We start from the raw sequence: 23,314 nt of genomic DNA, 5'->3' as shown, positions 1-23,314 counted from the left end.
GGGACCTTTTACATCCTAATCAAGAAAGAGCAATTACTAGGAGGGTGCTTGGGACAATTACAGAAGAAAGCTTTTAGGTTAAAAGCAAGCTAGTGGGCAGACACATTAATATGGACAAATTTACAACTCCTAAAATGAACAAAAACCTTACAACCATAGAATCATGGAGTTGGAAGAGACCTGGTGTGCCATCCAATCCAACCCCATTCTGCCAAGAAGCAGGAATATTGCATTCAAAGCACCCCTGACAGATGGCCATCCAGCCTCTGTTTAAAAGCTTCCAAAGAAGAAGCCCCCACCACACTCCCTCCAGGGCAGAGAGTTCCACTGCTGAACGGCTCTCACACTCAGGAAGTTCTTCCTCATGTTCAGATGGAATCTCCTTTCTTGTAGTTTGAGGCCATTGTGTCCTGGTCTCCAGGGAGGCAGAAAGGAAGCCTGCTCCCTCCTCCTCCCCGTGACTTCCTCTCACATATTTATACATGGCTATCATATTTCCTCTCAGCCTTCTCTTCTTCAGGCTATACATGCCCAGCTCTTTAAGCCACTCCTCATAGGGCTTGTTCTACAGACCCTTGATCATTTTAGTCGTCCTCTTCTGAACACATTCCAGCTTGTCAATATCTCTCTTCAATTGTGGTGCCCAAAATAGGACACAATAACCACACTAACAAGAAGACTCTCCATACAAGGGGAACCATCTCTAAAAGACCTTATGTTACAATTACAGAAAATACAGGATAACCAAGAAAAAATGCAGGAAAGTCTGCAAAAAACATTCCAAGACGAGACAGGGAAACTAATAAGCGAAATCAAAGAAGAAATCTCGGCAATCAAAAATATGTCAGAGATATCCAACAAGAATGAAAGATAATTCAAAAAGAGAAAGCCAGCATTACAAAATCATGTGATAAGATTAACCAGAAAATTAGGGTTTCCATTGTTGTTGTTGTTGTTATCAAGGAGAGTGAGTGGGGTTGGACTGGATGGCCATTGGGGTCTCTTCCAACTGATGGGTTCCATAATCATCATCATCATCATTATCAAGCAGAACTGGATGGCCACCTGTTGGCAGGGCTTGCATGTGTCTTCCTGCTGACAGGAGTGAGTGGGGTTGGGCTGGATGGCCATTGGAGTTCCTTCCAACTCAAGGGTTCCATAATAATAATAATAACTATTATTATTATTATTATTATTATTATTATTATCAAGCAAAACTTGACGACCACCTATTGCATTATGTCTTACTGCCTGACAGGAGTGAGTAGGGAATGTGTCCAGAGGAGGACGACTAAAATGATCAGGGGTCTGGAGAACAAGACCTATGAGGAGCACCTTAAAAAGCTGGGCATGTTTAGCCTGAAGAAGAGAAGGCTGAGAGGAGACATGATAGCCATGTATAAATATGTGAGAGGAAGTCACGGGGAGGAGGGAGCAGGCTTCCTTTCTGCCTCCCTGGAGACTAGGACACAATGGAACAATGGCCTCAAACTACAAGAGAGGAGATTCCATCTGAACATGAGGAAGAACGTCCTGACTGTGAGAGCCGTTCAGCAGTGGAACTCTCTGCCCCGGAGGGAGTGTGGTGGAGGCTCCTTCTTTGGAAGCTTTTAAACAGAGGCTAGATGGCCATCTGTTGGGGGTGCTTTGAATTCAATTTTCCTGCTTCTTGGCAGAATGGGGTTGGACTGGATGGCCCATGAGGTCTCTTCCAACTCTATGATTTTATGACATTGGACCCGGCCCTGGGCTCACTCTAGGTAAGGTAAAATCTTGGAGACAGGGAGGGCTGGGCAGGCAAGAAGAACTGACCAATTCAAGCAAGCATTGTATAAAACAATCAGGCAATTGCTGGTAAGATACATGGTTGACAGCTTAGAAAACACACAGCATGGCAGCTCCCATGGGTTTATTGTCTTATCCTTCCTTTCAATTTTAGAGGGAATTAGGAAAAGTTTAATCCACTTTAACTGTTTTATGTTTACATGTTTGATGACAAGCAGCCTTAAGTTTATAAGTGACAGCTTTCCTGCTAAGAGCCTACATGTCATAAGCATTTGCATTAAAATTACCATATTGAAATCTAATCTGATTTATTTTTATTTTTATTGGGTGTGCGTTGGAAGAGGGGTGGTCTTATACGGCGAGTATATCACAAACTCCATATTTTAACTGGAAAATTTGGGGGGTCGTCTTATACACCCAGTCGTCTTATATGCCGGAATATACGGTAGAACATTCCTTTGCTGCTTCATCTGATAGAGTTGGTACCCTTCAGTATAAATATTGGTAGAAACCGTGGGTTTAAAAAGTAAACAGAGAGCTTGATGCATCAGCCATAGTGATGCAATTTTCTTGGTAGGAATAATAAGACTACTTATTTTCCATGTTTTGCATCCAAACTGGAGTGTTTGCTTACCCAGATAGTAATTTGTCCCTTCAGGGCATTGCCAGAAGACAAGGCTCTCTCTTTTTCAGACGTAAACTGTCTGAGGGTTGGGTCAACCAGACAACCGCATGCTGCCATTGAAAGAAGGCTAGAGAGGTGTTTTGTGTTCTATTTGCGGTTCCATATTTCCTCCGCATTTCTTAATCCCGCTCTGGAGGCTTACCACTTAACAATATTACATTCCCTCTCCTTCCAGTTAAAAATTCATTTTAAAAATTGGTTTCTTTTATGCCACTGTTATATCTTGTGAGCCTTGTCAGGATAGCAAAGAACTAATATTGAAAAACAAAAGGTTTCTACAGTGATAAAATCAGTGTAATTTTGAAGCTTCTGTTCATTTAGTGCCATCAAAGGAGTTATTATTTTTTCCTGGGGCTTGTTTGATAACTGTTGCAGGCCATCAGAACTTATGCACCAGGAGGAATATTGCAAGAACACCTTTCCCTCCGCCCTATTTTTATTATTTGCTGAGAATTCTGAGGCAAGAGTGGAACGAAATATACTGTTTTTTCATCTTCGCTATGCTTGTATGAAACATCTAAAGCAAAGCATATGTTTTGTAAGTCCCTGATTCAGATGCTGGAATGATGGTCCTTGGGATAGTTCTGATTTTTACCCATAAAGTGAGACCTATATGGCCTTTATTCATTGGCCAAGAAATTGTCATTGTCCCATGTACCATCGAATCTAATGCGCACCTCAATTTTCAAAACCATTTGTACAGACAAAGATCAGGTTGGCGTATTGGTATCTAATTATCCCGTATTTCAACCTTGGCTTTTTGTCCAGCCATACATAAGGTCCCTGCCCACTGAAAATGTCAAATCTTCATGGCTGCAGAATAATAGAACCGTGGATTTGAAGGAGACCCCAAAAGGCTATCCAGTCCAACCCCCCTTCTGCCATGCAAGAGAACCCAATCAAAGCCCTCCTGACAGATTGTCATCCAGGCTCTGCTTAAAAACCTCCAGAGAATGAGATTCTATCAGACATGCTCTGCTGTTAAAACAGCTCTGACCTTCAGGAAGTTCTTCATCATGTTTAGGTAGCATCTCTTGTAGTTTGAATCAGTTGCTCCATTGTGTTGTAGCCTCCAGAACAGCAACAAACAAGGTTGGCCTCTCAAGGTGGAAACCTTTTCCACGTTCAAATGTGGCTCTAATGTCCCCCTGCCTCTCAGCCTGCTTTCTCCACAGTAAATGTGCCTAGCTCCCTAAGCTAGTCCTTAGAAGGATTCCAGATCTTTGACCATTTTAGTCCCTTTTCTCTAGATATTTTGTGTCATGTCCATAGCCTTCTTGAATCATGTTGCCCAGAACTGGACATAAAGATGCCAGGTGAGGTCTGAGCGAAAGACTGACAGAAGATAAACAGGAAAAAAGGTCTAAGGACCATCTCTTATACTTGAATGAAAATGCTGTAGAACGAGTGTGGTTCCTTTTTTTTGTGTGGTTGGCTCTTTTTCCATGTTGTTTTCAGTAGGGAGTTATGTTGGTTCGTAACCTTGGAACTATGCCCACAGGCCCTATTCTATGCTCCCAGTAAGTGGTACAATAAGAGTCTTGCTTATCCAACCTTCACTCATCTGACGTTCTGTATTATCCAATGCAGTCTGTCTCCCGCCTGGATCCACAGCTGTTTCAATATAGTGTGATGTTTTACTGCTAAAATCGTTAATACAGTAATTACTACATAACATTACCATGTATTGAACTGCTTTTTCTATCAATTTTGGTGCTTAATTTGTACAATCATAACGTAATTTGACGTCTAATAAGCTTTTCCATAATCCCTCCTTTTTATCCAACATTTTTGCTTATCCAACATTCTGCCGGCCTGTTTATGTTGGATAAGCAAGATTCTGCTGTATATATTAATACACCTCTCAACTGCTTTTCCATGTCTTTTTTCTTCTGTTATAGGGCAGTTTGATGCTGATGTCTTACACTTTTAGGGGCAGCTGTCAATGTTTGGCATTTAGTATGTCCCCCAATTACTTCACAGTGAATGCAGGCTTGCCTCCTGTGGCTGAAACAACTGACAGCTTCCATGTGCCCCTTTTCTTTGTCAGGTCCTCTTTTCATTATCCACTCCTTCATCCTTTGTATCCTGATGTTCTTGGACAGTTGACAATGGCACTGGGCAGTCGCTCGCTTCCACTACAAAAAAAGCTGTTGTCCCTTGGGAGGCGACGTAAACTGCTGTCTGTCATCAGGGATCGATCAAGCCTTCAAGGCAAAAGAGTCTTTTCCTTTGTGTGTGGTTAAGTCTTGCTTAGAGAAGTCAACTCGACATGTTTTCTGTCTTTCTTCTCAAAGGAGCTGAAGAAGTACGGAGTAACCACCTTGGTGCGAGTCTGTGATGCCACCTATGACAAAGCGCCTGTTGAAAAAGAAGGAATCCAAGTTCTTGTGAGTATTTGCCTCCCCAGCTACCTGAGTATATATTTGAAATACACATATTGACGTGAGTCTCATGTACCATCGAATCTAATGCGCACCTCAATTTTCAAAACCTCGAAACCAAAAAAAGTACTTGCTGCCCAATGTAATGAGCAGCAGCAAAAAGTGTGTTCTTTATTTTTTGGCCAAAAAAGGTGCGCATTACAGTTTTTCCCTGCTTAGGATTCCTCCTTGAAAAACAAAAGTGTTCGAGCACCAAAGCTTCCAGCAATGGATAGGAAAACTTTGTGGTGCATCTGTGCTGTAGAATGAATCCACTCTAACTGCCTTGGTTCAATGCTATGGAGTCATGGGGGCTGTATTTTGACAAGATCTTGAGCCTTCTTTTTCAAAGAAGGCTGATGCCTCAGCAAACTACAAATCCCAGGATCCCATAGCATTGAGCCGTGACCATCAAATTAGAGATGGCATCTCCCAAAGAGGAGCTCCAGGTGCCGCTCCTGGAGCAGCTTCCCTTTTTGCTTTGGCTCAGTGCGAAGATGACCATATGACGTGAATCTAATGTGCACCTTAATTTTGGCAAAGTCATTTAGCCCAAAAAAGTCAACATTAGATTCGACTAATGCAGTAGCTATTTGTTATGCCATGTCTTTGGCAAGAACTGCATTTGTGGAGGAGTTGGTCATTTACAATAGTTGCCCTCTGTGCCTCACCATGCAATTTTCACTTTGAAGACTACTGCCCAAAATGGTGCCATTCTCTAGTGATGACATTGTGCGTGTTCAACACACACACAATACCAACTCTAGAGAATGGCACCATCTTGAGAAGTAGACTTCAAAATATAAAATACGGTATAAAGTAAAAGTATAAGCCCTGCTGATGAGTTTCTCGGGGGGGGGGGCACTAATCCCCAATAATGAGGAATGACGTTCTGTCAGATGGGAAGAGTCACTCAAATGATGACTTTATTCATTTATAGCCTGCCTTTCTTTCAGTGATGAAATTCAGGCTGGCTAACTACATAGTTAACAAAATAGATTGAAACCCTGCAAAAGATGTAATGAAAGTTTAAATAAAAGAATTATTTTCAAAGGTTAAACAGCAAAAACTTTAGCATTCATTAAGAGAACAAATATAAACCTTTAAAATAGTATGAAAACCTACTGTTTGTAAAATCAGGCAATTCCAACTGGCTGCCCCCCACAGGAGTCTTCCTCCAGGGGCAAACCAAGAATGGACAACTTGGAAGTCCCTGAAGGGACTCAGAAGTGGAATGGGCAGATTAAAAGACAACCTGGCCAAATGGCACTACCTTAGAAGAACCCTCCACCTTGTGCGGGTCTGGAGAACAAGCGCTATGAGGAGCGGCTTAAGGAGCTGGGCATGTTTAGCCTGAAGAAGAGAAGGCTGAGAGGAGATATGATAGCCATGTATAAATATGTGAGAGGAAGCCACAGGGAGGAGGGAGCAAGCTTGTTTTCTGCTTCCTTGGAGACTAGGATGTGGAACAATGGCTTCAAACTACAAGAGAGGAGATTCCATCTGAACACGAGAAAGAACTTCCTGACTGTGAGAACCGTTCAGCAGTGGAACTCTCTGCCCCGGAGTGTGGTGGAGGCTCCTTCTTTGGAAGCTTTTAAACAGAGGCTGGATGGCCATCTGTCAGGGGTGATTTGAATGCAACATTCCTGCTTCTTGGCAGGGGGTTGGACTGGATGGCCCATGAGGTCTCTTCCAACTCTTTGATTCTATGATTCTATGTGGAACAGAACAAACAACTCAGCATCTGTATGCTTGCCCACAATTCCCTGCCTCATGCACAGAGGAAGAATTCTTTAAAGCTGCAGACAGTGCAGTCACTGTTGCCCATTTTTGGTCTAAAACTATCCAACAGCTTGTGGTCCCTTTATTTTATCACTTTTAGATAAACTATTTTATGCAATGCTTTTGACACGAAATTATAATAAACCTTACTGTTGGCTCAAAAATGTTGAACCTTCTGACAGAGTAAGAACAACATCACCCCAGCCTCCTCAGTGAGAGTTGTCCAGAGTCTGGGAATGGCCTCTGTTAAGGTCCTACCAAATAAGCTTGAGAACACCTTGGAACAGAGTAAAGGACTATAATGCGTTCATAATGGGATCCCCATCGTGGAGATGGTGGTGGGGTAGAAATAAAGTTTATTTTTATTATTATCTGGTGGTTTAGGGGGAATTCTGATATATTGCCCACTTCTAGCCAGATGGGCCATAAAACAAGCTTCCCAGCCTTTTGTCAGTTAGGTCTCCAGGAGAGAAGTCAGGCCAGTCTTAAATTCACGATGAGTGCTGTGTTTCCAGCAAATGGCATGATAATGTATTTTGGGATGGAAGATTGCCCTTATGACTTCTTTGGTTAGATCACAGCCCGAAAAGGAAGGATGCCTCCATTCCCATAGTGAATGGGATGGGGGTCCCAAGTATTATTTCACTGTGCCAAAATACCAAAATACAATACTTAATACCATCTTGACTAGGGTCTCATGCATCATCAAATCTAATGCACACCTCAATTTTCAAAACCCTGGACCCACCGCCCTCCAAAAAAGTATTTGTTGGTGAATGTCATGCATAGTGGCAAAAAGTGCACTTTTTGTAATTTGGCCAAAAATTGTGTGCATTACAGTGACTACATGTTTATAATTTCTGCTTTAAAAACAAAAGTTTTAGAAGACCAAAGCTTCCAGAAATGAAATAGCGAGCGCTAAGATCTGCTGGTGAGGCCCTTCCCTCGTTCCCACCTCTCTTGCAAGCATGGTTGGTGGGGATGAGGGAGAGGGCCTTCTGGTCGGTGGGTCCCCGGCTCTGGAACTCTTTCCTTAGGGAGATTATATTAGCCCCCACCTTGTCCGCCTTTCGGAAAGATCTGAAGACTTGGATGTTCCAATGTGCCTTTAAATAGTGGTTCAACTACTGATAAAGTCTGCCTGGCCCTCATCTTTTGGTAGGATCTCCAGAACTTTATTCCCAGTCCCCGGACTTAATGCTGTACTAGCCCAGTCCTGCCCTATTAGTCTCAAATCTGCGCATGCCCACTTTTCTCAGCCATTGGTTGTTTCTTGTTTGGTTATGTTTATGATGTCTTAGATTTTATTGGTTTTATTGTTTTAATATGTTTGATTGTTATATGTTTTTAATTGTGTTACTTTGCAACCTTCTTTATATTGTGCTTAGTCTCTATGTAAGCTGCCTCGAGTCCCTTTGGAGGCAGGATATAAGAATAATGTTGTTATTGTTATTAAAGGAAAAACTTGGGGTGCATCTGTGCTGTAGAATGAATCCACTTTTACTGCCTTGGCTTACTTACTTTTATTTACTTAGGCAACCCCTCATAGTGCGAGGATGATGGTCCTCCAAGTGTAGTGTCTTGGCGGTGGGTATTTAGGTGGATGTGGAGCCCTATCCTTGATTTGCATGTTCTCCCACAGTGAGGACATCAGGTGGAAGGTGGTCCGGGTCAGGATTGGCTTGAGGTACCTTCCTCTTGACATGTTTCTCCCTTTCGCCCTCCATTTGTGCCTCTTCGAATTCCGCAGCAATGCTGGTTACAGCTGACCTCCAGTTAGAGTGCTCAAGGGCCAAGGCTTCCTAGTTCTTAGTGTCTATGCCACAGTTTTTAAGGTTGGCTTTAAGCCCATCTTGAAATCTCATTTCCTGTCCATCAACATTACGTTTCCCGTTCTTGAGTTGGGAGTATAGTAACTGCTTTAGAAGATGGTGATCGGGCATTCGGACAATGTTGCCAGTCCAGCGGAAGTGATGGCGTAGGAGTATCATTTCAGTGCTAATGGTCTTTGTTTCTTCCAGCACATTGACATTTGTCTACCTGTCTTCCCAAGAGATTTCAGGATTTTTGGAGGCAATGCTGCCTGGCTCAGTGGTATGAAATCATGTAATTTTACAAGGTCTTGAACTTTCTCTGCCAAAGAATGCGGATGCCTCACCAAACTACAAATCCCAGGATAGCATAATTTTGAGCCAGGGCCATTCAGTGAGAGATCGGGTCCTTGAAGATGGGGTCCCTGAAATGAGGAGCTCCAGGTGTAGCATCTTGCCTTTTTGCTTTGGCTCAGCACTAAGAATACCATTATTATAGGAAATCTAATGTGCGCTCTAATTTTGAGAAGGCAATTTAACCAAAATTGGTGAGTATTAGATTCGAGTAAATATGGAAGATATCCGAAATCCTTGCTAATTCCCCACTCTTGAAACACCATTTTCAGGGTTCATCAAGAAGTTTGAAATTACTCCAAAGAAACCTTCTATAATCCAGTTAAAAACTCCTTCCTATCTGTCCTCCCTGATAACAGCTATTTAAGTTTTGTTCACAAAATTGAGCTTCATTAAATCAGAGCAGAATCGCATAATCGGGTTCTGCCTGCGACGGTGAGGCAAAAAGTGTGTCTGAACCTTTAACCAAATTGCTTCTAATTCTCAAAAGATATTTCCTGCTTCCTTTATTCTTAAGTTTCTAAACGTTCCTCAAATCTAGTGATAATTGTCTCCATTATTTCAAGCAGGGGCTTCGGGCGTTTGAATATCTTTGTAGGGAATCAAACGCTTCCTTTTGATACCCCTTCGCTTCTTCAGCGCAGTGTTTTCTGCGTAATTGTTCATCATTCACTTTGCACCTATCTCAGAAGTCTATCTGTCATTTCATTTCCACCTAATTTTTGAAGTTATTCTTTTAAAAGCTTGTGAGGAATGATTAAATGTCTCGAATTCACCTGCGAGCAGCTTCTTTGTGTGTTCTGCTTCTTAGCTAAGAGTATTCATCATTCTTATGCCTTCATTTCCATCTGCCCCAGCATTTATTCTGTAAAGTGTAAACCCCAAATAAAAGGAGAATCAATAAAATGTTTTTTAGAGAAGAGGAAAGTGCTGAAATGATTAGACTGTCGCTCTTTCATTTTATAACAATCAAGCATAATGCGCAAAATCGGCATGAGGTGTAATTCCACTAAAAATTGTTCATTCTTCAGCGCACTCGCTGCAGCCTTGGAATGGCATCCATTTTTCAGTGTTAGCTGTTCTGTTGTTGACACAACGCGGTTAGGATCTGTGGCCTTGCACCAGCAACTTCCTGTGCTTTCGGCAAGTGTCGCTCTGTGCTTAATAAAACAATATATTGCTCTCTAATGCAGTGAAATAACGCCTTGCGAATGCATCTAGGCTTGTAGGGAAGGCACCCCAGCTCAGAATTGCCCTTGGGGAGACTCCATGACTGCAAGACTTGTACCTATCTAACAAATATATCCCCTCTAGAAATTTTTTTTACATCTTCCAGGCCATTCTGTGGTATGCTCCCCCCAGATATTACCATAGAGCAGTCTTTCTCAACCGGGGGTCGGGACACCTGGGGGGATCATGAGGGGGGTGCCAGAGGGGTCGCCAAAGACCATCAGAAAGCACAGTATCTTCTGTTGGTCATGGGGGTCCTCTGTGGGAAGTTTGGCTCAGAATGCTCTTTGATTGTTGGTGAGATAGAGTAATGGAATATCCCCAAAAGTTATGGTGTTCAGAATGCTCTTTGATTGTAGGTGAAGTATAAATTCCAGCAACTACAACTCCCAAATGTCAAGGTTTATTTCCCCCAAATCCACCAGTGTTCACATTTGGGCATATTGAGTGTTTGTGCTAAGTTTGGTCCAGATCCATCATTGTTTGAGTCCACCGTGCTCTCCGGATCTAAGTGAACTACAACTCAAAAACTCAAGGTCAATGCCAACCAAACCCTTCCAGTATTTTCTGTTTGTCATGGGTGTTCTTTGTGCCAAGATTGGTTTAATTCCATCGTTGGTATTCAGAATGCTCTGTGATTGTAGGTGAACTATAAATCCCAGCAACTACAACTCCCAAATGACAAAATCAATCCTTCCTTCAACACCACCAGTATTCAAATTTGGGCATATCAGGTATTTGTGCCAAATTTGGCCCAGTTAATGAACATACCTCCTGCATATTGGATATTTACATTACGATTCATAACAGTAACAAAACGACAGTTATGAGGTAGCAACAAAAATAATTTTATGGTTGGGGGTCACCACAACATGAACTGTACCAAGGAGTCACAGCATTAGGAAGGTTGAGAACCACTGCCATAACGTCATGTGAGAATCAGAGAATCATAGAGTTGGAAGGGACTTCCAAGGGCCATCCAATCCACTCCTCTTCTGCCCTGCAGGAAAAGCATAATCAAAGCCCCTCCCCAGTAAGATGGCAATCCAGTTTCCACTATATTTCAAGAAAATTACAATACAGAGCCATATATACCTTTTTGGGTTTTGCAGCAGTCTCTGCCCTCTTCACTCTATGGAGAAGAAGGTGGAGGCTGGGGCTGTTGGAGGACAGCCTTAAGAGCATTTGTTCTTTTGAGAGAAGGAAGTTCACTTTGGGTCGTCTTAGGGAGGGATGTCCTGCGTTTCTTCTTGGATTATATTTCCAGGAAGAACTCGTTCTCATTAAACACACTCTCAGGGAGAGCATTACTAGGGTTAAAAAAAGAAGGATGTCAAGGGGTTTAAGTCAAAGCAGCTGAGGATGGGCACATGCCCCCAGATAGCATGTTGATGCCTTGTTGTGTTGGCTCAACAACGAAGTTGTTGAGCCAACACAACAAGACATCAACATGTGCCTATCCACAGCAACTTGGGCTGTCTACTTTCAGTTCCTCTGGTTGCCCATGGCCTCTAGACTAGACCTCGGGGCTGAACCCTTCTCATACTTTTTTGAGCCGGACAATGAACTTGCAAGCGATCGTTCATAGAAGAGATGTGCACTGTGTTGACCGGCATCTGTTTTTCTGCCACGGCATGATCTTCTCTTAGCACTCACCCTCTTTTTGCCTTGGCAGCAAAAGGTGCATCACATTTGTGTGCAGATCCATCTTTGCTACTCTCTGGATTTCCCATCATCGGTCATCATTCTGGGTCCAGCCTCATTTTTCAAGTTTTGCTCTGCTGAGCTGGCATGGCCTACATTTCGCTACGTTTGGATTCAAACCATGTCATTTCCCTATTTCCCTGTCTCTCTATGATTTCACCCTTACAAATAATCCTGCTCCTTTATCTCACCCTGAGTTTTTAAATCATTTTATGTACATGTGGCCTGCTCACTGTCATTATGTTTGGTTTACAGTATTTTTTTCTTCTCTTTATGTTTTGTGTATATTGTTTCTATGCTTATATGTTGTATATTTTAATGCTATGTTGTTTTATTGCAATTTGTATCTTATTTTATTGTATTGGCCTCATGTAAGCCGCCCTGAGTCCCTGTTGGGGGAGATGGTGGTGGGGTATAAATAAAGATTATTATTATTATTATTATAATTATTATTATATTATTATTCTGCTATTGAGTGTCCTGTTGGAATGGCAGAAAAAAGTGGGTCTAAAATGGACGTAAGAGTCCAAAATGCAGCCGAGTTGCTCCCCATAACTTTTGGGGACATTCCATTACTCTTTCTATCTCTCTAAGTGTTTATTGTAATTGGAGCCAATGCAGACCCTTCCAGTTACCAGTTTCAATTTTTGCGTCTTTGAGAAAGCATCTCCCCCTTCCTTCAGATTACATCTGTAAGCATCTAAGGATGCATCTACACTGTAGAATGAATGCAGTTTGAAGCCACTTGAAGTGACATGGTTTAATGCTATGGCATCATGACAGTTGTAGTTTTACAAAGTTTTTAACCTTCTTTGCCTTAAAAGTCCTGGTGCCTCCCCCAAACTACACCTCTCAGGATTCCATTGTATTGCATCACAGCAGTTGAAGTGGTGCCAAACTGCATTAATTCAGCAATGTAGATGTACCCTAGGATGAGCAAATAACAATTTCACTGTTTTTCCCCAGCATATTTCATTATTACGACTTGTTGCTAGAGGTACAGGGCGCGGGATGATCCTGCGGGATATATACGAGTTCCATTTTGTCCACCCTCCTTGAGGATAAGGCTATACATGTGATCCTTCGAGATGCTACTTGTAGGGGTGTATGGGAATCGCCTACAGTGCTCACTCCTCCTCTGGCAGATGGCTGATGAGGACATCAGCATTCGGCCCAGCTTGTTTGCTCTGGCGGTGTTGGTAAACAAGCGCATGCAGTGAAGGGATTAAGTGGAGTAGAGGGTGAGGGGGTGGGAGGGTGGCCTTGGCACCAGGCCCTGCCAGCTGCCAAAGCGTTTGCAGGTTCATGTGTCTTTCAAAAATAGCCTCCTGTTGAACAGCAGGCGTGACTTGAAGGTAATCCACAGCAAACGCAAGGGCTGGGCACTTTTCTGAAGAGGCTTGGGTTCACTATAGGGTGTCTGCAGAGAAATCGCTCAATGTAAGGAGAAAACACATGCTTTTCCTCTGTTATGGGCTCAGGGTTGGTCCCAAATAAACTTGAAGATGTAGCCTTTGGTTAATGGGAGAATCTTGTGGCCCCAGGTGGCTCTTGTTAGTTCAGGCTCTTGTGTAAGATAATGTATTTCTTCGATTCTAAGATGCCATTGATTGTAAGAAGCACCCCACCAACGGAAATAATAATCAGATGCACTTGGTTTTTAGGGATGTTTAGGTAGGTGGGGGGAATGTGTCTTAGAAAAGAAGAAATACAGTAAATGGGAGGAATGATCACCAGTTTCATAGGAATTCAAATACAGGCCATCCCCAAATTACGAACAAGATAGGTTCTGGATGTAGGTTCTTAAGTTGAATTTGTATGTAAATCAGAACAGGAATCTTTTTTATTCCTAACTCCAACCAAATGTACATAAATACTAACTTTGGGTTGCGTACAGAAGGGTGAACACCCCTGTGGTTGTTTTTCTGTCTGTGCCCCTGTTCAGAAGATTCCACCCCACTTTTTGTCCCTGTGATCATTGGATTTTGAAAAATGTGGCTTGTTGTGGAAACAAGGATTGGAGATAAAACTTCAGTGGAGATCTCTTTTCCCCATAAGTCTTTCAGGATTTCCCTTCCGAGGGATAGATTTCTCCCACTTCCTGGGGTCACAACCCTGTTCTTAACTCTGAGTTGTTTGTAAGTTGGATGTCTGTAACTCAGGGACTGTCTGTAATTCAGCTTAATTCAAAAACCTAAAAACCTGTACCCATTGTTGTCAACAGAAATAAGTTCAGCATCTAACCTTTTGTGTTGACTGTAAAAGCCAGTCTTACAAGCTGTGAAATTTCTGTGGTTTGATTCAATTTGTGAAAAAAAGGCTTTTCACTGCTGGATCTGGTGAAACTGAAATGCGCTGATGCGAAGGGAAGCTCAGTTTTAGTGGCTTTCCTGTACTTCTCTTCATCTGGGAGCTGGAAATACCGCTTCGCACCAGCATCTGGTCAGATAAACCATAGCAACCACAGCTTTAGGGAGCTGTTAACCTGTGAAAAACCCCAGGCTTTGCATTCTGAGTGCTGGGTATTTTATTTCCTTGCTGGGGATCTCTTCCAGGAACTGTGATCTTGTCTGTTTCCGCCAAGATAACACTGTGTGTTTTTGGTTAGACTGAAAAGAATCCTTTCCATTAGAAATGTGTCAAAGCTTTTGGTTTCCCTCAATGTTCAAAGTAGACAATGTGCTTTGTCCTTCTGTCCCACTTCCTTTCTTTCCTAAGGATTGTCTTTTGCCTGTCCATCATCTGTTTTCTCTAAGTCACACTGGATGCCTCTTTAAACCTGTTCCTTCAAAGCAAACTAGAGATTTCTTTCCTTCCACACTTGTGATCTTGATCAATCTCTATTTTACGGTTTGCTCTCATGATCTAGTTCTAATGTGTGACTGACACAGTTCAGGCTCTTCCAGATAGATCTAAGGAAGCATGAGTATCATCTAGGCAGGGTTTTCCAATTGTAGGTGACAGGAATGTCCTTTGGATGGTCCCAAAATGCATTACGGCCTTTTTCAGTGTGCCATGCGTCTCATTACACATCCAGAGTGCAGTCTCCTCTCTTGTGTCATGTTGGCTTCTAGGGAGAGAGCAGGCTGGGTTTGCTCTGGGGCCCAGCAATTTGTCTTTTTGACAGTCCATAGCATCCATAGAATTTTCCTCCAGTACTACATTTTGAATGAGTCCCATTTTCTTCTTGTCAATGTCCTTAACTGCCTTCCTTTCACAGCTGTACATTAAAATCAAAACTGCTGTGGCACAGATGGTCCTGAAGTTGATGTTTGGTAATATATCTTTATTCTGAAGGATATTACCTAGTTCCTTTATAGTGGCCCTTTCAAGTCTTAGTCTGCTTCTGATTTCTTGAGTACAGACAAATTTTGATTTATGTCTGAGATGAGGTGTAGAAGATTTTTTAGCTTTCTCAGTGTCTATATCATCAGTTTTATGTTACTTATGTTATGCCTGGTCATCATCTCTCCCCACCCTTTCAATATTCCCTTGGAAGATGCATGTTGCCTATTGGCTCACTCAAAGGTAAAGAAGTACTTCTTGAAAGCCATCTTTCTCAGTCCAATCTTAAATTTAATTCCTTCTTGTAACCAAGAAAATTGATATAATAGAATCAGCAGCTGCCTCTTTCCAAGAAGCTCCTGAGTCTGAATGTGGGTGACCACATTATTAATTAAATTGCATTTAGAGTCTCCTGGATGAGCAGAGCATCAGTTCCCTGTACATTTTGCATCCCTCTGATTTTGAATATGCCGACTCTGCTCGCATCGCACCCGTAAAATGCACACTAATTTGCTATGACTAAAGCAATAAAACCGAACTAATTATTCAAGGTTGTAATGCTGCTTTAAAGACGTCTGCTCATGTCTTTCCCGTCCTGCTTAATGCAGTCATTAAATGGGAAGGTGTGGTTTCTGTGAAATCGAGTTAGCCGTTTCATGCTTTTGACTAATTGGTTTAATTCACCTGCTCATGGCTTCTGATACAGATTTGTAGCCACCCTGAATTACACTATGTAACATGGTTTTTCTTCCTGGGTTATAAATGTCATTTCCTAATTTGTTCTGACATAAAAGCATGGAAAAAGTTTATAAAACTGCAAAAATGTTGTTTTTGCAGGACATCTTGCAGCACATTTTGCTATAGTGTTTCAATGACTATTCTCATAGAGCAGTGGTTCTCAACCTGTGGGTCCCCAGGTGTTTTGGCCTTCAACTCCCAGAAATCCTAACAGCTGGTAAACTGGCTGGGATTTCTGGGAGTGGTAGGCCAAAACACCTGGGGACCCACAGGTTGAGAACCACTGTCATAGAGTCTCAACCAATTCAACATAGTTTGTCGCAGCCACAAATATGAAGTGTCTGGAATAGAACAACTGCTTTCAAAGTAAGGACTGCACAATTAAATAGCAAAAAACATTTTCAACAGGAACAGAATATTTTTCTAATTTTATTGCATAGTTTTATTTAGTGGAAGCAGTGCCCAAAGTGAAAGGTAAAAGGAAATTGTGAGGGCAGATTAAGCCCTGGCTGATTGAGAAGCTGAAGCTCTTTCTGAGAAGAAGCACGATGCTCCCTTTCCAGGTGGAGCACTGAGTATAAGTAACACGTTCTCTCCCCTTCCTCCAAAGGACTGGCCATTTGACGATGGAGCCCCGCCACCAAGTGAAATCGTGGACGACTGGCTCAATCTGTTGAAAACCAAATTCCGTGAAGAACCCGGCTGCTGCGTTGCTGTACACTGTGTGGCCGGCCTGGGAAGGTAGGCTTCCTACACACTTCGTTTAGGGCAGGGAGGCTAAGGGGGCTTTCTGTCCCTTGGAGAACTTAGGGAAAGGTTCTCACCACCACAACCCCCATTTTTGCCTTCTAAAGGTCCCCAGTGTCCTCTAGGACAAGCCTGTACAACTTTTGGGCCTCCATCTCCCAGAAGCCCTAGCCAGCTTGTTACAGTGGTCAGGAATCCTGGAAGCTGATGTCCAAAACATCTGCAGGGCCACAGGTTTTCCTTTTCTCAAAATAGGACACAACTGAAAGTTAATTCTGGTTTTAAAAGCCTCTCCTGTCCTAAAATGGCCCAGGAGGGGGCAAATCAGGCCAAAACACTTCAATATTCATAGGTTGTCCCAAGGGTCACAAAAATGCCCTGAAGGGAACTTGTGTGGCCTGTGAAGCACATTTTTCCTACTCCTGATTTGGGGAAATGGTTTCAGCTTTTTTGGGGGGGGGGGGGCAGGGGGGTTACCTCAGGTGAACTTTCTTTTAGACTTGAAGCACAAGAATGCCATCTGTGCACCTTCAAACATTGACTTGCCTTGGAAAAAGATGTATGTCTATGAAGTGGGGGTTCTAATATGCCTTAGTGCCATGAGCCTGGTGTGTGCTGCTGCTTTTGAAAATGTGGTATCCTGGTGATCCCAGCTTCTGTCGTGATCGCTCCTCCTGTCTTGCTCTCTTCCCTTGCTCTCCTGAGCATGTTCTACATTGTAAGGGAACAGTCTGGATGAGATGGGAGGCCAACAACTTTGGCCCTCGTCCCCTTCATTCTGCTCATAGCCAGAGCTGTAATGTTGAGCTGATAATCCAATTAATCAAAAACTGTTTGACTGAAAAGGTGCCCCTGATGAATTGTGGGAAGACTTTAAAACCCTCTTTACAAAGCTGCAGATGGCTGGGTCCATCCTGCCCCATTGTTTGGCAGTAGACTTTCCCCGCAAACTTTCTGGGTTGCTATTCTATCTTGTGCGCTTGCAAAGCCTTTACTTTAGTACTGTTTTATATTTAGAAGACAAAAGAAGAATTATTCTTGAGGTGTATCTTGGACCTGCTTTAACCCTGTCTCGACCTTCTCTCCCCAGAGCCCCAGTTCTGGTTGCCCTCGCACTCATTGAATGTGGAATGAAGTATGAGGATGCTGTGCAGTTTATAAGACAGTAAGTCAAAGGGCCATTGGATGCTTCCTTCCTCTTTCATTTTGGGTCTTTCTTTGCATTGAGCAATTGTTTGCTTATCACAAGACTGTTTCAGCTTTGTAGCTTCCTCATAGCATTCCTAAATGATAGATGCAAGTATTTAGGCTTGAGGGCTGGACTGCTCCTTTTTCTAGCTGGTGATTATACTTCTTTAAAAAGCCAGTCTTCTGACTGGTATAATTATAATACTTGTAAGAGCAAGCAAGTTCAGGCAAAAGACAGATCCAGAACAGCCTTGTAAGACTGACCAGTTTTTTCAGCACACAAAATATTTATAACTTACTTTGGTTGGCACTGTCACTTTCCTTTGCTTATCAGAAACATTACTTTGCTATTCCTGGCTGTGTTGGTAGGAGGCAGCCTTTCCAAAGAAATCCAGAGTAGCTTGCCATGCAGCGGCCTTCTCCTGATGGATCTCGCATCCTTCTGCCTTTCATAAGGAGAGCAGATACTATCTGTTTTTCTCAGAACTGCTGTATAGCCTGATGGAATTATCCAGAGACACACTCGCTTGCACAGTATTTACTTATTTACATGTTTAAATACTCCTGTTCCTACTGAAGGTGCACAGAACAGCATGATGTGGGCTGAGGTCATACATCAAGCAAGGAAAGCATAATGCTCCTCTCTCACAGTGTTGTATTGTGTCCCATCTCTTACAACCCTGGCATCCCAGTCAAAAAAGAGAATTAAGACCATGGTCTCCTTTTTCTCCCTTTCTCCTAGCAATCTCATCAAGTATGATGCCAATATATGTGCACTTTCCATTTGGTCTGCCAGAACAGGAAACATGAATCCCAGGTTGCACTTTGGGATAAATTTGTTTCCGTTCCTGCCCAAATATGGAAAGCTGGTTTGCCAAAATCTTAGTTAATATCAGACCATGGTTCTGCTTTATTTAAGTCTGGGGAATGTTTAGCCTTCTCACTCCATTCCCAAAGATATTTATTTATTATTTATGTATTTACAATATTTATATCCCGCCCATCTCACCTCGAAGGGGACTCAAAGCGGCTTACAAGTTATAGGTACATACAATGTATTGTGTTATTAGCATAGCACAATATTAGTATTATATATTACTATACTGTACTATACCACTATACTGCAATATTATTAGTAATATTACATGTAATATAAAATATATAATTATTATATTTTATTATTATTATATTGTATTACAATATTATGATCAATATTATATGTGCATACAATATATTATAATTATTAGCATAGCACAATAAAGTATTTATTACTATATTGTACTATACCACTACACTGTAATATTATTAGTAATATTACATGTAATATATAATATGCAATTATTATATTGTATTATTATTAGTATTATATTGTATTACATTATTATGTGTATATAGGAATAGAAAGTAAGAACCCAAAATGTAGTCTTATTCTTGAAGAACTACACTTTCCTGTCAGGTCTGTATGTGGCCATGGTATACTTGAGCACAGTGGGATGCCTTTGTAAGTCCTTTAAAGAATGGCTTTCCTTTCTGTCAAGAGTGGCTAAACAACCTGCAGACCTGTCTCTGATCTGTTCATTTTGGCACCTGCCTTCACTAGAAGCTGGCAGTCTTGTTTCCTTTTCTGCTTTGACAAACTACAAACGTCACCCTGCAATATACTTGCTTGTTGTGAGGGGGAGGGAAAGAGAGAGGTGCCAGCTCTTTCCACCTGTGGGCATGGTGATAAAGGAACTCTGGCCTTGAAAGCCTTGGGCTTGTTAAGCCCGATTTCACGGAAAGCTGCTGCACTAGCAAAGATGCTCATCCCTGATAAGCCCCAGTTCCCATGGAAGCCAGGCTTTGTGTGAGGTCTTAATGCAACCTAATGCAGCATGCAGCCCTGAGTTCATTATGATGCACTCTCTGGCAAGAGGAAAGCTTCAAGCAGTTAGGAACACTATTTCCTGGCATGAGTTGCAATCTCCTTGTGGCTCAGGAAAGTGGATTGTGGATAAAATGGAGACCATTTTTGATTCCTGTGCCTCTGGAGTGAAAATATAATTAGCCATATAGGCAAAGACAGCCCTGCTGTGAAGTTAATCTATCCCTCACTAGTTTCGGCATCTTGGCCTTCGAAGTTGCCACCCTAAGCTTTCATACTGGAGAGAAAATTTGGGTGGCTTTCCAGGGATTGTTGAAGTGCAACTCCCAGTAAAGAATTTGAAGAGTTGCATTTCAACAGCTTTTGGAGGGTTGTACTTCAGGAAGATTTCTCCGCACAATAGACACAGGAAAGCTTCTGGCATGGTCCAGAGTTTCAGCTCACTGCCTTACTTAAAGAACCAAGGCTTTTGCCGTAACTGAGGCTGCCAATACATTAAATGCTTTGGCTAATCATCTGTTCTTTTTCTGACTACTTGCCTAATTAAATTTGCATATTATGTACACTTCAGGGGAGGTGCATCTTTGAGATCTGAAGGAAGTGTGAGAGAGACTGTGCAGTTTAGCAGGTACTCATTATTAAAGAGAAAGATGCTTTAACATTTTCTATCATGAGGCCATGGTGCATTCCCCACCTCCCTTCTCATGTTAAGGGAGAATGCTTCTACACAGATTGGGTTCTCAAATAAGCCTCTCTAGGTAGAGTAAAGCCACTCTATCACACTATAAGGAAACACAAAAATAATCATGATGACAGGAGAGGAACCCATGAATTATCTCTAGTGTAGTTGCCAGTGAGTCTTCACTACAATGGCTCCCAGCAACTGCAAGGATTAGCCAAGGTGGCAAGAGTTTGATCCCATGAGCAAAGGGGATAATAAGCAGTTTTGACCTGTGTGTGACTTGGAGCCCCAAATGCCCAGATGCCCATTTGTCATGTAAGCCCAGAGCTGTAAGAAGCCGCTCATAAGCTTTGTAAGGTTTCCCAAGGTTTGGCATAAGGGCTGTGGCTTTTGAACAGGATGGCAAGTGCGCTCATAAGTTGTGAGCCTGTTTGTGGCCTGTCTCTCCCTCTTTGGTCCAGTTTCCCAAGGCAGACACTAACACAAGAAGTTCCAGAACATTTCGAAGCATGGTTTGGGACAGAAGTACTTCTCTAAGCCCCCAACTTATTCACAAGAATGGTTGTGTAGGTTTGCTCTTAAGTTGAATCTTTATGTAAGTCAGAACAGGTACATTTTAAAGTGTAAATCCAGCCAAAAATAAGCTAATCTAAATATCTTTTAGCTTAGGATAGCAAAGGGAAGGGTTAGTACCCCTGTGGAGTTTATTTTGCCGTCTATGATCCTGTTCAGAAGATTTTATCTTACTTTAGTCCCTGTGTTCATTAGATTTTGGAAAATGTGGCTTGTTGTAGAAAAAGGATTGCTGATAAAGCTTTAGTGGAGACTACTTTTCCCCATAGAATCATAGAATTCTTGAGTTGAAAGAGACCTCATGGGCCTGCCAGTCCAACCCCCTGCCAAGAATCAGGAAAATTGCATTCAAAGCACCCCGACATATGGCCATCCAGCCTCTGTTTAAAAGCCTCCAAAGAAGGAGCCTCAACCACACGCTGGGGTAGAGAGTTCCGCTGCTGAACATCTCTCAAAGTCAGGAAGTTCTTCCTAATGTTTAGGTGGAATCTCCTTTTCTGTAGTTTGAAAATATTGTTCCACGTCCTAGTCTCCATGGCAGCAGAAAACAAGCTTGCTCCTTCCTCCCTATGACTTTCCCTCACATATTTATACATGGCCCTCATCAGATCTCTCAACCTTCTCTTCTGAAGGCTAAACATGCCTGTCTCTTTAAGTCGCTCCTCATAGGGCTTGTTCTCCAGACCCCTTGATCATATTAGTCACCCTCCTCTGGACACTTTCCAGCTTGCCAACATCTCCCTTCAATTGTGGTGTCCAGAATTGGACACAGCGTGATTCCAGGTATGGTCTGATCAAGGCAGAATAGAGGGGTAGCATGACTTCCCTGGATCTAGACATGGTAACAACTCTTCCAGGATGACTTTCCCTTCTGAAGGGTAGATTTCTCTCGCTTCCTGTTGTCTCATCCCCTTTCTTAACTATGGGTTGTTTGTAAGTCAGATGTTTGTAACTTGGGGACTGCCTGTAATGCAAGAAGTGAGTTCTTGATAGTGAAAACGCTGAGTTGATTTACCAGTTTGAGTTGATCTGCCAATTAAAACCCAAAGATAGTCCATTCATCCTCTCTTGTGTGTGTGTGCTTCTGGTCCTGGGAAGCCAGATCATAGCTATTCTGTTTGAGATGTGTGCTTCATGTGGGTAGTAACTTCATTCTCTGGATGCCTGTGCTTCCCTTTCAGGAAAAGGAGGGGAGCGTTCAACTCCAAACAGCTGCTTTACCTGGAGAAATACCGGCCGAAGATGCGGTTACGCTTCCGGGACGCCAACGGCCACTGCATTGTGCAGTAAAGCAGGAGCCCCCTCTTTGTGGAGGTCTTTCTGGACTTGTGGAACCTGGAAACATAATTCTGGAAGGAGATGACCTCCTTTCCCATAGTGGAGTTGCTGCTCCTCAGCCTTGGTCCTAAATGATGATGATTGTGATAAATAATAATAATAATAATAATAATAATAATAATAATAATAATAATAAAATTACAACATTTCAGTGAAGGATTGTCTTCTCATGTTGCAGTTCTGATCACCTGCCAAGAGACAAAAGTTCCATGAACCTTCTGTATTTTTAACTTTTTTGGAGAGAAATTAATAAAGTCAATTTTATGTTTCAAGGAAAAGCAGAGTATTTGGGCTGTGCAGACAGTGTCATGTTGGAGGGGAATTCCTTTAGTGCTGTATTAAGTTAATTCTATTTGCTTTTGCTGGAAACCGTCAGGCAGAATTAAAATGGAGTCATTCTAGTTGTACATGAGCAGTGGCAGCCTAATGCTCAATATATTATTTATTATTTACAGTATTTATATTCCGCCCTTCTCACCCCGCAGGGGACTCAGGGCGGATTACAATGTACACATATATGGCAAACATTCAATGCCAAAGATACACAACAGAAATACACACAGTCAGAGGCTATTTAACTTTTTCTGGCTGCCAGGGGAGCTGTCGCTTTCATCGTCCATCTGCGACGCTGATGAAGTACTTCCGCATTCCCCGCATGCTTTTGCTGGAGTACTTTGCTGGAGTCTTTTTTATGGCCTCATAAATTTTGTTAAATTAGCCTCCCCACACATAGGTGGTACCTAATTTTCCTACTTGACAGATGCAACGCCTCAAGGATATGGGACTTGGGGGTACTGTTCTGCAATGGCTCCAGTCCTTCCTTGAGGGACGGTCCCAGAAGGTGTTACTGGGTGACACCTGTTTGACCCCACAACCATTGTTGTGTGGAGTCCCACAGGGTTCTATACTGTCCCTTATGTTGTTTAACATATACATGAAGTCGCTGGGAGAGATCATCCGGAGTTTCAGAATGAGGTGTTATCTCTATGCGGATGATGTCCAAATCTGTCACTCCTTTCCACCTGTTACTAAAGAGGCTTTCCAAACCTTAAACCGGTGCTTGGCTTGCTGTGTCAGACTGGATGAGAGCTAACAAATTGAAATTGAATCCAGACAAGACAG

At 42.4% G+C, this 23,314-nt stretch overlaps 1 protein-coding gene across 5 annotated transcripts in view; it reads left to right on the top strand.

Moving 5' to 3' along the window:
* PTP4A2 (protein tyrosine phosphatase 4A2) overlaps positions 1-22,470 on the top strand; it is a 47,951-nt gene extending 25,481 nt beyond the window's left edge. For all 5 annotated transcript variants that reach the window (XM_060784149.2, XM_060784152.2, XM_060784150.2 and 2 more), the window contains exons 3-6: positions 4,768-4,860; positions 16,411-16,541; positions 17,638-17,712; positions 22,036-22,470. In XM_060784149.2, the coding sequence (XP_060640132.1) occupies positions 4,768-4,860; positions 16,411-16,541; positions 17,638-17,712; positions 22,036-22,144 (408 nt within the window). In that variant the 3' untranslated portion in view covers positions 22,145-22,470. The remainder of the gene's footprint in view (positions 1-4,767; positions 4,861-16,410; positions 16,542-17,637; positions 17,713-22,035) is intronic.
* Positions 22,471-23,314: the final 844 nt, after the last annotated feature.

The sequence above is a fragment of the Anolis sagrei genome, chromosome X (genome assembly GCF_037176765.1).
Source record: "Anolis sagrei isolate rAnoSag1 chromosome X, rAnoSag1.mat, whole genome shotgun sequence".
NCBI classification, from domain to species: domain Eukaryota; kingdom Metazoa; phylum Chordata; class Lepidosauria; order Squamata; family Dactyloidae; genus Anolis; species Anolis sagrei.
The sequence above is the reverse complement of the archived record's forward strand: the minus strand, read 5'-3'. Positions and strand labels throughout refer to the sequence as shown.